The 17383-nt window shown below is 44.1% G+C and overlaps 1 protein-coding gene across 20 annotated transcripts in view; it reads right to left on the bottom strand.

Annotated features, from left to right (window-relative positions):
• Positions 1-1967: 1967 nt before the first annotated feature.
• The window catches only part of LOC106578665 (protein scribble homolog), a 131522-nt gene continuing 116106 nt past the window's right edge, over positions 1968-17383 (bottom strand). For 14 of the 20 annotated variants that reach the window (XM_014157716.2, XM_014157724.2, XM_014157722.2 and 11 more), the window contains 6 exons: positions 15298-15444; positions 14630-14769; positions 14329-14366; positions 13775-13849; positions 11944-11998; positions 1968-4060 (listed from right to left, as the gene is read on the bottom strand). In XM_014157716.2, the coding sequence (XP_014013191.2) occupies positions 3936-4060; positions 11944-11998; positions 13775-13849; positions 14329-14366; positions 14630-14769; positions 15298-15444 (580 nt within the window). In that variant the 3' untranslated portion in view covers positions 1968-3935. Of the gene's footprint in view, positions 4061-11606; positions 11637-11943; positions 11999-13774; positions 13850-14328; positions 14367-14629; positions 14770-15297; positions 15445-17383 lie in introns of all 20 variants that reach the window. The other 6 variants (XM_014157731.2, XM_014157732.2, XM_014157721.2 and 3 more) reach the window with 5 other exon arrangements.

Here is a 17383-nt window from a genome sequence, read left to right as displayed (position 1 = left end):
AGACTTACGGATGCCACCCGTTAGATAAAATACGGAACGGTTCCGTATTTCACTGAAAGAAAAACATTTTGTTTTCGAGATGATAGTTTCCGGATTTGACCATATTAATGACCTAAGGCTCGTATTTCTGTGTGTTTATTATATTATAATTAGGTCTATGATTTGATAGAGCAGTCTGACTGAGCGGTGGTAGGCAGCAGCATGCTCGTAAGCATTCATTCAAACAGCACTTTCGTGCGTTTTGCCAGCAGCTCTTCGCTGTGCTTCAAGCATTGCGCTGTTTATGACTTCAAGCCTATCAACTCCCAAGATTAGGCTGGTGTAACCGATGTGAAATGGCTAGCTAGTTAGCCGGGTGCGCGCTAATAGCGTTTCAAACGTCACTCGCTCTGAGACTTGGAGTAGTTGTTCCCCTTGCTCTGCATGGGTAACGCTGCTTCGAGGATGGCTGTTGTCAATGTGTTCCTGGTTCGAGCCCAGGTAGGAGCGAGGAGAGGGACGGAAGCTATACTGTTACACTGGCAATACTAAAGTGCCTATAAAAACATCCAATAGTCAAAGGTATATGAAATACAAATCGTATAGAGAGAAATAGTCCTATAATTCCTATAATAACTACAACCTAAAACTTCTTACCTGGGAATATTTAAGACTCATGTTAAAAGGAACCACCAGCTTTCATATGTTCTCATGTTCTGAGCAAGGAACATAAATGTTAGCTTTCTTACATGGCACATATTGCACTTCTACTTTCTTCTCCAACACTTTGTTTTTGCATTATTTAAACCAAATTGAACATGTTTCATTATTTATTTGAGGCTAAATTGATTTTATTGATGTATTATATTAAAGTTAAAGTGTTCATTCAATATTGTTGTAATTGTCATTATTACAAATACATTTTTAATTTTAAAAAGGCAGATTAATCGGTATCGGCCTTTTTGGGTACTCCAATAATCGGTATCGGCGTTGAAAAATCATAATCGGTCGACCTCTAGCTCAGACTGTCCGCAATAGGCTGAGAGAGGCTGGACTCAGGGCTTGTAGGCCTGTTGTAAGGCAGGTCATCACAAGACATCACCGGTAGCAACGTTGCCTATGGGCACAAACCCACCGTCACTGGACCAGACAGGACTGGCAAAAAGCGCTCTTCACTGACGAGTCACGGTTTTGTCTCACCAGGGGTGATGGTCTGATTCGCGATTCACGTTTATCGTCGAAGGAATGAGCGTGAGATCGAGGCCTGTACTCTGGAGCGGGATCTATTTGGAGGTGGAGGGTCCGTCGTGGTCTGGGGCGGTGTGTCACAGCATCATCGGACTGAGCTTGTTGTCATTGCAGGCAATCTCAATGCTGTGCGTTACAGGGAAGACATCTTCCTCCCTCATGTGGTACCCTTCCTACAGGCTGCATCCTGACATGACCCTCCAGCATGACAATGCCACTAGCCATACTGCTCGTTCTGTGCGTGATTTCCTGCAAGACAGAAATGTCAGTCTTTTGCCATGGCCAGCTAAGAGCCCGGATCTAAATCCCATTGAGCACGTCTGGGACCTGTTGGATCGGAGGGTGAGGGCTTGGGCCATTCCCCCCAGAAATGTCTGGGAATTTGCAGGTGCCTTGGTGGAAGAGTGAGGTAACGTCTCACAGCAAGAACTGGCAAATCTTGTGCAGTCCATGAGGAGGAGATGCACTGCAGTACTTAATGCAGCTGGTGGCCACACCAGATACTGACTGTTACTTTTGATGTTGACCCCCCTTTGTTCAGGGACACATTATTCTATTTCTGTTGTCACATGTCTGTGGAACTTCAGTTTATGTCTCAGTTGTTGAATCTTGTTATGTTCATACAAATATTTACACATTAAGTTTCCTGAAAATAAACGCAGTTGACAGTGAGAGGACGTTTCTTTTTTTGCTGAGTTTAGATTATAGAATACAAAGACACAATGTGGTGAATCAGCTTGTTAAATGAAAAGTAAACTTTTTTTATTCCTGAACCACAAAATAGACCTCTTTGGTTGTACAAATTCACTAGTTACAGTCTTGGATGAGCCTTGACCCCAGCACTTCTGCCCTTTCCCTCTGAGAGAAGAGTGTAACCAAAGAAAGTTCCAACAGTTGTTTTGCATAAAAAAAATGTTGTGAATCCCATTTTGTCTGGAAAGTTTTACCCACTACAGTAAGTAAAAAATAAAAAACATTTTGTCAACCAATCGCAAATGTTATCATCCTAACTGAATTTCAGTCAGCGAAAGCAACACAGAAAGATATGATTAGTACATTAAATTAAACACGAGTGCTACTGTCATGACTCTCCAACAAAGCTGCCATCAGATAACATCCATGACAGCAGCAGGTAAAGCAGAGGAAAGAGATTGAGAATGATGGTCGAATGAGATACATTTCAAAAGGGATTAACAAAATGTCTTCTGCCTCTACAGGTTCTCCCAGTAAAGCCAATATATTGTACATGCAGAGAGAGAGAGGGAGGGAGAGAGCTCCCCAGTCCAGACACTTGCTTGGTCTTGGCTTAGTAGACTGGCTCAATTTCAGCCTTACATTTTGCTTTCCATTCAGTATTTTGTACATTATTCACACAAAAATAAAGGATTTTCAGTGGGTGTCAGATTTAAATTAACCAAAGGCAGATAAAAAAAAAAAGCAAACACCTGCTACCTTCACCGGTAAAATCTGGAAAACCATCCAGATAGGAGCGAGATTCACATTGACAAATGATGCCCAACAAAAGGGCAGGGAAAGTACCGTATATGTAAAAGGAGATGAAGCTGAGATTATGTTCCTAAATTTACAGCCATTTTCAATAAAGACTAGTGGCTTATCTGTCCATGTGTGTAGGTGTATGTCTCACTGCTGGTCTCTCCAGTGTAGTTACATTCTCTCGAATGGGAATGTGACAGAATTTGATAAACCTGGTCCAGGAAAGCTAGAGATCCTTTACTCTGATCCACCGAGATCAAAAACTGTACTGGGATCAGTATCCTACAAGTCTGTGACAGCATGTTCCTTGTAATGTACCATGCTGTATTACAGACATTTCAGCAGTCAGAACCTGGTTAAGGCCTGTGCATCAAAGTGAAAACAAATGTATTCATTGTAAAATAAAATATCTTGGTGATATGGATTAAACATGTGCTTGCCTCATAAGATGTACATTTGAATTAATATGATATCATGATATGCATTGTTCTGTTGCACTCAAAAGTACAGGGGGTAACAATGTATTACAGGGGAGGCTTTAGAAACGAGTAATAAAATACAAGCAAAATTAATTATTTAAAAATAAACATGTTTTCTAAGCAGTGTGGTAGTGCAGTTGAGATATGTATGTAGTGTTTAAAATGTGGCAGTGAAGGTAGCAGTATGTTCCCAATATATACACCCCCTCCCGAAGCCCGCTAAAAACCCTGACATTTCACAATCTATTCATTGAAAACCTCAAAAATAGCATCTGAAAAGTTAGTATTACATCTACACAATTCATATTTTTTCCTCTTTCTCTTCCAGAACACATTTTTCATTTAAAACAGCAAAAATCAGAGGGTCAAAAGTAAAAACATAAGTCGCCTGTTAATATAATTCAGCTACTAAAACGTAAACTGAAGAAAAAGAAGCCAAATCAAAAAGAGAATGGTATTTCTGAAGCGTAAACGCTAGCTCCCCTCACCAGCCCTCCTCCTCCCTGGCATCAGGAACGTTGGGCCTCATGTTCAGGCCAACACATCCTCAGACTGTAAAGGCAAGACTGGCACGCTGGATATGACATTGTGTGTGTGTGTTGACTATCAGCATCATGGTCTCTGCAGTGGTTACATGGGACGCATCTCCCAAACCTGTGAGTGTGTGTAGTGATCCGGTGCCTCCTCTGTGTATGTATGTCTCTCCAGTCTCCTGTGGTACATGTGTGTGAGGTGTTATGTGGGCACGGCGGTCTCCAGGCTGCGGCAGCCCTGCCTCAGCTTGCGCGTGTTGCTGTAGAGGGCCATCTCCAGCGCCGAGGTGGCAGTGGGCACCTCAGTCCCGGGATCCGCAACATGCACTGGCGGGCACAGAGAAACCAATATTAACATGACACCCTGGTGAATGGCTAAACCTTTAAACCTAGGTTCCCCTTTCAGTGACTCATAGTGACCCCCAAGTCTTCCCCAATGCCAGCGCTGTGGCAGTAGTGATGTGTAGTTTGCGAACGATACGTTCTTTTTGAACGACTCTTTTTTACTGACTTGAGAGAAATTACAATTTTTTTCTGAGTGACTCGTCATTTTAGTTGTTTGTTTGACCTGTTCGTGCTGGCCGCAATGAACCCTACAGCAGTGTTAATACACACTCCTCCGGCTCAGCAGCTACAGAGACGCACTCCGACCACCGTCTGTCATATGCTCGCATGAAAATAGATACTGAGCATAGAGAAGAAAAATACATGTTTAGAACTGATCATTGATCGCATGGTGCAAGAATGATGGGGGTGGAGTTTGCAAACGACATAGTGCTAATCACCCTCGTGGCAGTCAAGCAATGCTAGTCCGGTTCCAGCCACAACTACACCTTGTTTCAATTGTATCAAAAAAATCATCTTATTTGTATGCCAAGCAATCAGCAAATGTACATTGTTTAAAACACACGTTTACAGATCTCAGTCACAAATGACAACTCCATAAAGCCCCCTATGGGGCTTGTAGAATTATGACTTGAGTTTTCAGTTCATTGTTCGCCGGTAGGGGGGTCCTCTGAGCATTACTAACTCAAATGAGTTATATTATTGTTTGTTATTTTGTCTAAACGAGTTGAAAAGATCAGTCAGTAAAAAGAGCCGAACTTCCCTCCCATCGCTAGTGTGCAGTAATAGCAAGCTCTGCTTTGAGAGAGATTAGAGAGAGAAAGCATGGCTAGTCTGCCTGGCAACACCAGCGAGAGCGTTCCTTATGGGAAGGGGGCTGAGAGGGGAAAGGAGAGGCTTGGTCCTGAACAGACCCCCGTAACCTGCAAGGGAAGCCCAACTCCACACCAGCAGTTGTAAACCAAACCATCTAGTACTGTTTGAAAGTAAAAATTGAAGAATGAATAATGGAGCTGGAGGGGATGGCTGCCGTTTTACGGGCCCCTAACCAACTGTGCTATTTTGTGTGTTTTTCACATTGTTTGTAACTTACTTTGTACATAATGTTTCTGCTACCGTCTCTTATGACCAAAAATAACTTCTGGACATCAGAACAGCGATTACTCACCTCGAACGGGACAAAGATTATTATTTAATGAGTCTGACGCAAAGGATATACTGCTTCTCCGAGACCAGACCAAATCCCCGTCATTTAAGCGAAGAAAAGACAGAAATACAGGGGGCGGCGATCGGGGTGCCTTGTGAGAATCCGTTGGCGTTACCATCCGTTCGATTGGCCAACGTGCAATCACTGGAGAATAAACTGGATGATCTCCGTTCGAGACTATCCTACCAACGGGACATTAAAAACGAATATATTATGTTTCACCGAGTCGTGGCTGAATAACGACACGGATAATATACAGTTGGCTGGGTTTTCCGTGCATCGGTAGAACAGAACAGCTACGTCTGGTAAGACAGAACAGCTACGTCTGGTAAGACAATGGGTGGGGGTGTGTGTGTATTTGTCAATAACAGCTGGTGCGTGATGTTTAATATTAAGGAAGTCTCAAGGTATTGCTTGCCTGAGGTAGAGTACCTCATGATAAGCTGTAGACCACACTAACTACGCAGAGTTATCTATATTTTTCATAGCCGTCTATTTACCACCACAAACCGATGCTGGCACTAAGACCACAATCAATTAGCGGTATAAGGCCATAAGCAAACAAGAAATTCATCCAGAAGTGGCACTCCTAGTGGCCGGGGACTTTAATGCAGGCAAACTTAAATCAGTTTTACCAAATATCTAACAGCATGTCACATTGCCAGCAGCATACAACCCTGCATCCCACTGCTGGCTTGCTTCTGAAGCTAAGCAGGATTGGTCCTGGTCAGTCCCTGCATGGGAGACCACATGCTGCTGGAAGTGGTGTTGGAGGGCCAGCAGGAGACACTCTTTCCTCTGGTCTAAAAAATATCCCAATGCCCCAGGGCAGTGATTGGGGACATTGCCCTGTGTAGGGTTCTGTCTTTCGGATGGGACATTAAACAGGTGTCCTGACTCTGAGGTCATTAAAGATCCCATGGCACTTATCATAAGAGTAGGGGCGTTAACCCCAGTGTCCTGGCTAAATTCCCAAGCTGTCCTTCATACCATCATGGTCACCTAATCATCCCCAGCTTACAATTGGCTCATTTATCCCCCTCTTCTCCCCTGTAACTATTCCCCAGGTCGTTGCTGTAAATGAGAACGTGTTCAGTCAACTTACCTGGTAAAAAAATAAAATAAAACGTGCAACCAGAAGAAAATAAAAAAAGGCTAGACCACCTTTACTCCAGATGCATACAAAGCTTTCCATTTGGCAAATCTGACCATAATTCTATCCTCTGGATTCCTGCTTAACTAAAGCAGGAAGTACCGGTGACTGGCTCAATATGGAAGTGGGACACTAATCCGGACACTTATAAGAAATTCTGTTATGCCCTCAGACGAACCATCAAAAGGCAAAGCTTCAATACAGGACTAAGATTGAATCCTACTACACCGGCTCTGACGCTCGGATGTTGCAGGGCTTGCAAACTATTACGGACTACAAAGGGAAACCCAGCCGCGAGCTGCCCAGGGACGCGAGCCTACCAGACGAGCTAAATGCCTTTTATGCTTGCTTCGAGGCAAGCAACACTGAAGAATGTATGAGAGCACCAGCTGTTCCAGACGACTGTATGATCACGCTCGCCGTAGCCGATGTGAGCAAGACCTTTAAACAGGTCAACATTCACAAGGCTGCGGGGCCAGACGGATCACCAGGATGTGTACTCAGAGCATGCGCGGCCCAACTGGCAAGTGTCTTCATTTACATTTTCAACCTCTCCCTGACCGAGTCTGTAATACCTACAGTGGCAACAAAAAGTATGTGAACCCTTTGGAATTACCTGGATTTCTGCATAAATTGGTCATAAAATTCGATCTGATCTTCATCTAAGTCACAACAATAGACAAACACAGTCTGCTTATCTAATAACACACAAACAATTATACTTTTTCATGTCTTTATTGAACACACCATATAAACATTCACAGTGCTCGGTGAAAAAAGTATGTGAACCCTTGGATTTAATAACTGGTTGACCCTCCTTTGGCAGCAATAACCTCAACCAAACATTTTCTGTAGTTGTGGATCAGATCTGCACAACGGTCAGGAGGAATTTTGGACCATTCCTCTTTACAAAACTGTTTCAGTTCAGCAATATTCTTGGGATGCCTGCTGTGAACCGCTCGAGGTCATACAATCAGGTTGAGGTCAGGACTCTGACTGGGCCACTCCAGAAGGCGTATTTTATTCTGTTGAAGCCATTTTGTTGTTGATTTACTTCTGTGTTTTGGGTCGTTGTCCTGTTGCATCATCCAATTTCTGTTGAGATTCAACTAGCGGACAGATGGCCTTACATTCTCCTGCATAATGTCTTGATAAACTTGGGATTCATTTTTCTGTCGATGATAGCAAGCTGTCCAGGCCCTGAGGCAGTAAAGCAGTCTCAAACCATGACACTCCCTCCACGACACTTTACAGCAGGGCTGAAGTTTTGATGTTGGTGTGCTGTGCCTTTTTTCTCCACACATAGTGTTGTGTTCCTTCCAAACAACTCAACTGTAGTTTCATCTGTCCGCAGAATATTTTGCCAGTAGCGCTGTGGAACATCCAGGTGCTCTTTTGCGAACTTCAGACGTGCAGCAATGTTTTTTTTGGACAGCAGTGACTTCTTCCGTGGTGTCCTCCCATGAACACCATTCTTGTTTAGTGTTTTACGTATCGTAGACTCGTCAACAGAGATATTAGCATGTTTCAGAGATTTCTGTAAGTCTTTAGCTGACACTCAAGGATTCTTCTTTTTTTTGTTGAAAACTCTGTTTATTCAGTTTTACACACAAGACAACAACAATATACTCAACTAGAAAAAAATGCAAATAAAAAAATTAATAATTAGCTTTAAAGATAGCATACTTTAGACAAGTTAAACACACCGGGCAGAAGGCTACAAAGGTTAAAGGGAAATCTGTAGTACAGGGACAGAGCAAACACCTCACCATTGTTCCTGTAAGGTGGTGGAGAAATGCAAACACTCACAGACAGTCATGGCCACAGACCGACCAGCCACTGGACCAAAAATAAAGTTTACAATGCTTTAAAAGAAAAAAAATAAGAATCATTTTACATAAGCATGAACAAAATGTAAAAAAAAAAAAACGGCAAAACAAGCTCACATTAGTCTCTGACCGGGCAAGATGAACAAGGCATTAGCAGGTCGCAATCAATAAGCACATCATCAACCTTAACCCCCCCCCAAAAAAAAACACAAAGAAATGCTCATCCAACCCTTAAGTCACATGGGAGTCAAATACAGACTTATTTTTGTTTTAATATGCATTCCATCAGAGATGGACTGTTTAAAGTAAGACCAGAATGGAGCCCAAGCCTCATAAAACAGTTTGGGGTTCCCACGTGTATTGAATTAAATTTCTTCTAGTTTCAAGTATTCTTCTTAACCTCATTCAGCATTCTGCGCTGTGCTCTGCAGTCATCTTTGCAAGACGGCCACTCCTAGGGAGAGTAGCAACAGTGCTGAACTTTCTCCATTTATAGACAATTTGTCTTACCGTGGACTGATGAATATCAAGGCTTTTAGAGATACTTTTGTAACCCTTTCCAGCTTTATGCAAGTCAACAATTCTTAATGTTAGGTCTTCTGAAATCTCTTTTGTTCAAGGCATGGTTGACATCCAGCAATGCTTCTTGTGAATAGCAAACTCACATTTTGTGATTGTTTTTTTATAGGGCAGGGCATCTCTAACCAACATCTCCAATTTCGTCTCATTGATTGGACTCAAGGTTAGCTGACTCCTAACTCCAAATTAGCTTTTGGGAAGTCATTAGCCTAGGGGTTCACATACTGTTTCCAACCTACACTGTGATTGTTTAAATGATGTATTCAATATAGACAATAAAAATACAATAAGTTGTGTGTTATTAGTTTAAGCACACTGTGTTTGTCTATTGTTGTGACCTAGATCAAGATCAGATCAAATGTTATGATAAATGTATGCAGAAATCCAGGTAATTCCAAAGGGTTCACATACTTGTTCTTGCCACTGTACATGTTTCAAGTAGACTACAATAGTCCCTGTGCCCAAGAAAGTGAAGGTAACCTGCCTAAATGACTACCACCCCGTAGCACTCACGTCTGTAGCCATGAAGTGCTTTGAAAGGCTGGTCATGGCTCACATCAACACCATCATCCCGGATACCCTAGACCCACTCCAATTCGCATACCTCCCCAACAGATCCACAGATGACGGAATGTCAATCGCACTCCACACTGCCCTTTCCCACCTGGACAAAAGGAACACCTATGTGAGAATGCTGTTCACTGACTACAGCTCAGCGGTCAACACCATAGTTCCCACAAAGCTCATCACTAAGCTAAGGACCCTGGGACTAAACACCTCCCTCTGCAACTGGATCCTGGACATCCTGACGGGCCGCCCCCAGGTCGTAAGGGTAGGCAACAACACATCTGCCACGCTGATCCTCAACATGGGGGCCCCTCAGGGGTGCATACTTAGTCCCCTCCAGTACTCCCTGTTCACCCACGACTGCGTATTGCCAAGCACGACTCCAACACCATCATTAAGTTTGCTGAAGACAACAGTGATAGGCCTGATCGCCAATAACGATGAGACAGCCTATGGGGAGGAGGTCAGAGACCTGGCAGTGTGGTGCCAGGACAACCACTCCCTCAATGTGAGCAAGACAAAGGAGATGATTGTGGACTACAGGAAAAGGAGGGCCGAACCCCCATTCACCGGGGGTGAAGTGGAACGGGTCGAGAGTTAAGTTCCTTGGTGTCCACATCACCAGAAAACTATCAAGATCAAAACACACCATTGATAGTTTGTAATAGACTGTTCTTTAGGCTACTGTACGGCAAGCTGTACCGGAGCACCAAGTCTAGGTCCAAAAGGCTCCTTAACAGCTTCTACCCCCAAGCCATAAGACTGCTGAACAATTAATCAAATGGCACCAAGACTATTTACATTGACCCTCCCCTCTGATTTTACACTGCTGCTACTTGCTTTTTATTATCTAGGCATAGTCACTTTACCCCTACCCACATCTACAAATTCCCTTAACTAACCTGTACCCCCACACATTTACTCACTACCCCCTGTATATAGCCTCATTGTTATTTTATTGTTACTTTAGTTTATTTTCTTAACTCTATTTCTTGAACTGCATTGTTGGTTAAGAGCTTGTAAGTAAGCATTTCACTGTAAGTTCTACACCGGTTGTATTCGGTGCATTATATCTCCCTCACTAACTTTAAGCATCAGCTATCTGAGCAGCTTACCGATCGCTGCAGTTGTACATAGCCCATCTGTAAATAGCTTACCCAACTACCTACCTCATCACCATATTGTTTTTATTTACTTTTTGCACACCGGTATCTCTACTTGCACATCTATCACTTCAGTGTTAATTTGCTAAATTGTAATTACTTCGCTACTATGGCCTATTTATTGCCTTACCTCCTTACTCCATTTGCACACACTGTATATAGATTTTTCTATTGTGTTATTGACTGTACTTTTGTTTATCCCATGTGTAACTAAGTGTTGTTGTTTGTGTCGAACTGCTTTGCTTTATCTTGGCCAGGTCGCAGTTGTAAATGAGAACTTGTTCTCAACCGGCCTACCTGGTTAAATAAAGGTGAATATTTTTTTTATTTTTTTTAAATGTGACAAATAAAATTTGATTTTATTTAAAATAGCAAAATGATTGAATTAAATAACATTTATTAGAAGTACTTGGATGCTTACTCTGAAAGTAGCTATCGTGACTAAAGTCTGCTTAAGTTTGTAGTGACTGTTTATCGAACTGAACCATGGATGACAGTAACTCCTGGCCCATAGATTATTCAGGGTGAGGAACCATCTAACATTAAGTTGTAAAATACTGAACCTCCCCTTTTAAGTCTTTGGTGTAGTCAATTTGAGTTCATGCAGGATCTGCAGTACTGTCAGTTTGTTTAACACGCCGAATATAATGTACAGTACTGTAGAATGTTTGACGGTAATGTTAGCTAATGTAGCTGGTTGACACGTGAGGAATGGTTAGCAGGCAAAGCCATTAAAAGCAAACCCCCTCCCAACGTTGGAAAACCATCCCTGATATGGTTTTAAGCCTCCATAACGGCAGACACTGTTACAAAGGCTACAGACATATCAGGGCAAACCATGCCCAACTACTCTAAAAACCTGAGAGAGAGAAAGAGAGAGAGAGCACTACGAACGCATGGTCTGACTACGCTATGGTTTACCACACTTGACTAACGGGGGTAACACAGCAGTTCACACACACTCAGGCCAAAGTTCAGAGAAACACACACACACGCAAATGCACAGAAAGCGGCAGTATGTGAATCCTACCAATAGGAGTTGCTTATCCCAGGAAGTCACCTGAATCAAAGGGATAAAAGTGATCAGGGTAACATACTGTACATTATGGGCTAGGGTTGCAAAATTCTGGTAACTTTCCCATGTTTTCCAGATCCCAGGTGGAATATTTTAGAAATCAGGAGGGAATAAGCAGAACATCTAGGAATCCTCCAACCAGGATTTCTGGAAATGTTGGTAAAGTTACCAGAAACTTTGCAACCCTAGGGCCAATTCTACTTAAAGCACCCTATTTTACCAACAGAGATGCTGGACCCTACTTGATGTGGTTGTCAAGAGGTTTTGTTGACCCTGACCCACTGACACTCACCTGGGTTACTGGAGCCATCGTCAATTAACTGAACGTCATCGACCACGTCAGGGGACTGCAAGAGAAGGACACAGAGAGAGTGTGAGTGGATGAAGGCTAGGGGATGTGGCCACCTATTATCCCAGGAATACCGTCACCAAGTTGGGCTAGGGGACTGGCAGTGGGTAGATGTGGGTCTTTCTCCCAGGCAGTCACTGTGGCAGCAAGAGTGCAGAAGGTAGGTTCCACTTGGCCACAGCCACTGCAGTCTGGTCAGGATGACGTTAGGATTGGGGAGGTTAAAGGTAGGCTTGTGTTAGTCCATCAGTTCCGGGGGTTGTTCCATCTCACAGGCAAAGCACAGAGAGCAGCTGTTCACAGGTAAGGAACCATTACAAGACACTTAGCCGAACCACAGTCACCAATGCAGCAGAGAAAAACACAGCACAGCCCACTACACAGGTCTCTCCCACTGGACTAAGCACACATACAGTAGCCCATTTTGGTGTGAATTCAACACTCAAACACATACCTTGCTTCCTAGTTCTCCACAACACTTCTCCCTAAGTGCGCACTCGCACACACCTTGATTTAACCCATCACAGGGAGTATGCATAACAAGTGCACACTTCGGGAGAAGTGTGGAGAACAAGGTTACACTGAGGTCTATACACACTGTTAAGCTCAGTAACCGTATGCCAGAAATGATGCACATTCCAGTGTCCTGAGTTCGTGAGAATCATATTAGTATCAGAGAAGCCTATTGGTCTTACAGTAGTTCTACTGGATTTAGATCACGAGGCCTCAAGACTAGGCAAGCTTGCATAAAGAACAGCAAATTATTAATCGAACGGGTGGAACTATTCGAGTTAAGAACTGCACGGCCAAATTACATTGGGAGCAGTGGAGGAATACTTGGCGGCCTTTCATTGAGGAAGACTGATTGATAAAACACTTAATCCACAGAGACCGGAGAAAAGACTGATAGCAGTACATATTACAAAATACTGGACCAGAAACCACCACAACCACTGAGAAATAAATCTCCCTGACCCCCAAGGAACCCCCTGTAGAATCATCCGTACGCAGGCTGAGATCCAAGCTTAGGGAGAACTCATTGCGTTTAGCCCAGGAAGTTCCCATCACCAATATGTTGGTTAAGTGATAGACTGGAAAATATTATGCACTAGGAGTCAAGAGCATGACAGGAGATCCCAAAAGATTGTGTTTTTGTGATACAGGGAGAGGTGATCAGGAACCAGGACAGACACGGAAATGAGCCCCAGCCATGGAGAGAGATGGAGAGCTGGTGAGAGTGGCTGAGGAGGAGGGAGAGATGCAGGATCTGGGCAGTTTCCTCAAGAAGCTGATTGGGGGCTGGTTAGTGGGGCTCAAATCACTGGTTGGTGAGTGTTGATGTTGCCTGGTTGAGGCTGGTTGTTTGGAAATAACTGAAGGTGATTGGATGGTGAGTGGGAGAAAAGGGATGGAGAGAAAGCTTTGAGCAGAGGTGAGAGGTCACCCTGATAGAAAACTGACCCAGGACCTGATTTGAATACGTGGTCAGTAGCTTACTGGTGTATTAGCATATTAGCGTTATGTTTCCAAGATCCATTCATCAACTATATCGGAGGCAGCAACTAACAAGCCAAATCCCCAGAATGGAGCAGCGAATAATCAATCAGGGGGAGAGCCAAAATGGCGGCAGCCGTAGAAGCAGTGGCACCACCAGCGCTGCTTTAAGGTCTGATTACTGGAGGACCAGAGGGGAGAGAGGGGGACTGGGGCGGAGGCAGAAGGGAAAGTCAGGGGGAGGGGGCTGGGGCCTGGGAGCTCAGCATGCAGTCAATACCTGGATGTCGTATACGGGTTTGGAAGAAGGAATGGCAGCAAACTGTCGGTAGTCAAACTTCTTTTCCGACAGGGACTAGAAGGACAGCAAAATGGAGGAAGAGGTGAGGAAAGAGGGAGAGAGTGAAGGATAGGGATGGGTAAAGGGAAAGAGGAAGGGAGAAGGATGGATGACTCATACTACAGTCCGGTGTGGCTTGTGTAGAGAGAGGGATTTGATTGGCTGTAGTGATGATCCAGGCATTTGATAGGCTGAAGTGATTGTGAACAATGGTTGCGAAACATTTCAATGCGCCTTAAAGCCCATCAAAACAACTTTTCTGTCTACAAATAAGCACACTTTAGATGATGGAACATCTCTAACCGGAACAGCTACTTAAAAGATAAGGAAGGCAGAAGTTAGACTGTGACATTGTTATTATCAACAAAAATTTGCTCTGGTTGTCCAAGCAACAGTCTGAGTCTCTATTACCCTGGACTGAAATAGGTCAGTGGAGATATCTCTATGAACTCTGACATTTAACAAACAAATGCAGTAGAGAACTCAGTTCTTACCAGTCTGCCTGGTGACGTCACTCCTTGTGGACTGAAATCTGTTAGACAGAAAGGTTAGGACACTATTAGTCGGAATCCACTCGATGATTGAGGTGTGGTATTGAATGAGAGGCTGCATCCTAAACGTCAACCTATTCCCTATATGTATTTTTTTTTTACCAGGGCCTATAGGACACTGGTCAAAAATAGTGCAATATACAGGGAATAAATAGGGTGCCATTTGGGACGCAGACATTGAGTGAGAGTGAATGAATGTAGGTGCTAAGCTGTGTGAGAGTGTATGAGACAGCCACTGATGTACCTTCCAGAGGGGTGGGGGATGGCGTGGGGGCGGGTGAGGGCGACTCGGCCAGCTGGTCCAGTGTGCCACGCTTCTTTCCCTCCCGGGACTTAGCGATGACCATCTGAGCCTTCAAAGCATCCTGCTCCAGAGACTTCATCCTGTTGGTGAGAGAGAGAACACCGTCAGATAGAGAGATGGACCGGAGAGGGAGAGACAGAAAGAGAGGAAAAATTAGGACAGAACAGAGAGAGACAGAGAGAGACAAAACTAGGACACGTTGCTCTAATGGAGTGGGGAGGACAACCAGACAACAGCAGCTGTTGGGTGCTCCTTGTCCTGGCCTGCGGTGGTTCACTCAATGCAGAAAATGCTTGTTATTAAAACTATAGTATAAAAGTACAAGACCAGCGTGACAGCATCCAGGAGAAGGACTACCTAGGCGGGCCCTCAGCACACAGACTGCTACAGCCACACTGTATGTTAGTATGATGAAAGATGCATTAAAACCAAGAGAAGAGCGAGAGAAAGTAAGAGAGCGATTGAGACGTAGAGTGAAACAAAGTGAGAGAGAAAGGAAGAAAGCTAGCTGAATAAATGACCCCCAACCAAAGCACCCCACAGCAGCACCCCAGGCAGCAATACCCCCACAATGGCATGCGGGCCAGGGCCTGGACTGTTGAGCAGACCTGAGCTGGGAGGCAGCGGAAGAGGCGGCGGCGTTTTGGGACTGAGGGGGTGGCGCGGTGCCCTGAGACGCCCTCACTCGTGACTGGTAGAGCCTCTTAGCCAGGTCCTGCTCATACTGCCTAACATCCTCCTCTAAGCCATAGGGCCTGCACCCACAATGAGGGGGAAGGTGGGCAGGGAGAGGGGGAGGAGGAAGAGGAGGAAAGGAAAACAGAGGGACAGAGAGACAGGGCACACAGACAGAGGGGAAAAAAAACACAGAGATGGGCGGTAAAACATTGAAACGAATAGGAGAGAGTCAGGAGAATAGCAATGAGAACAGTCTAGTAGTAAGAGATGAAAACAGTGAGAGGGAGGATTTCAGAAGTAGATACAGTGCCTTCAGAAAGTATTCACACCCCTTGACTTTTCCATATTTTGTTGTGTTACAGCCCGAATTGAAAATGGATCAAATTTAGATTGTGTCACTGGACCACATAAAATATCCCATAATGTCAAAGTTGAATTGTGCTTTTAGAATTGTTTACCATTTAATTAAAAAGGAAAAGCTGAAATGTGTTGAGTCAATAAGTGTTCAACCCGTTTGTTATGGCAAGTCTAAGTTCAGGAGTAAAAATGTGCTGCACAGCTATTTTCAGGTCTCTCCAGAGATGTTTGATCAGGTTCAAGTCCGGGCTCTGGCTGGGTCACTCAAGGACATTCAGAGACGTGTCCCTAAGCCACTCCTACGTTGTCTTGGCTGTGTGCTTCGGGTCATTGTACTGTTGGAAGGTGAACCTTTGCCCCAGTCTGAGATTCTGAGCGGGTTTTCATCAAGGATCTCTCTGTACCTTGCTCCGTTCATCTTTCCCTCGATCCTGACTTGTTTCTCAGTCCCTGCCGCTGAAAAACATCCCCACAGCATGATGCTGCCACCACCACGCTTTACCGTAGAGATGGTGCCAGGTTTCCTCCAGATGTGACGCTTGGCATTCAGGCCAAGAGCTGAATCTTGGCTTCATCAGACCAGTGAATCTTGTTTCTCATTGTCTGAGAGTCCTTTAAGTGCCTTTTGGCAAACTCCAAGTGGGCTGTCATGTGCCTTTTACTGAGGATTGGCTTCCATCTGGCTACTCTACCATAAAGGCCTGATTGGTGGAGTGCTGCAGAGATGGGAGAACCTTCCAGAAGGACAACCATCTCCACAGAGGAACTCTGGAGCTCTGTCAGAGTGACCATCGGGTCAATGGTCACCTCCCTGACCAAGGCCCTTCTCCCCCAATTGCTCAGATTGGCCAGGCGGCCAGCTCTAGGAAGAGTCTTAGTGGTTCCAAACTTCTTCCATTTAAGAATGATGGAGGCCACTGTGTTCTTGGGGACCTTCAATGGCGCAGAAACTTTTTTTGAGTGTCTCAAAGCAAAGGGTCTGAATACTTATGTAAATAAAGTATCCGTTTTTTTATACTTTTGCAAACATGTCTAAAAACCTGTTTTCGCTTTGTCTTTATGGGGTATTGTGTGTAGATTAATTAGACTTTTTAATAATTTTTTTTATAAAAGGCTGTAACGAAACAAAATGTAGAAAAAGGGAAGGGGTCTTAATACTTTCCGAAGGCACTGTAAGTCACAAGTTGCATGGACTCACTCTGTGTGCAATAACAGTGTTTAACATGATTTTTCTACAACGGGTTGGTCAAAACAAGCATTGTGATTGGTCGAGAGACGCGTTCTAAGCCATACTAAAAAAACATTTAGCACCGGTAAGCCTATGACGCAAAAATGGGAATCTTGTTTTCTGTTCCATCTGAGAAATCATGCTCATCCAGTGTCCCATCAGCACAGCCAGCCAATTCATTAACCTGATCTCCACTGTTAAAGGCATCTAGACATTATTTCCCCTTGCTTCTAGCCTAACATTTGGTTTGCAACAACGTTGCTGTCTGTCTCGTGACATTTGCAACATAGTTTCAATATTACACAAAATATAAATGCTGAGTATTTCTATCTGTAATATGGGGTTTTCCCTTCTGTGGGGAAAAACCCATTCTGATTGGCTGGGCCTGGCAACCCAGTGGGTGGGCCTGGCTGCCAAGTAGTGGGGCAATG

This window comes from Salmo salar, chromosome ssa19 (assembly GCF_905237065.1).
Source record: "Salmo salar chromosome ssa19, Ssal_v3.1, whole genome shotgun sequence".
Classification (NCBI taxonomy): Eukaryota; Metazoa; Chordata; class Actinopteri; order Salmoniformes; family Salmonidae; genus Salmo; species Salmo salar.
The sequence above is the reverse complement of the archived record's forward strand: the minus strand, read 5'-3'. Positions and strand labels throughout refer to the sequence as shown.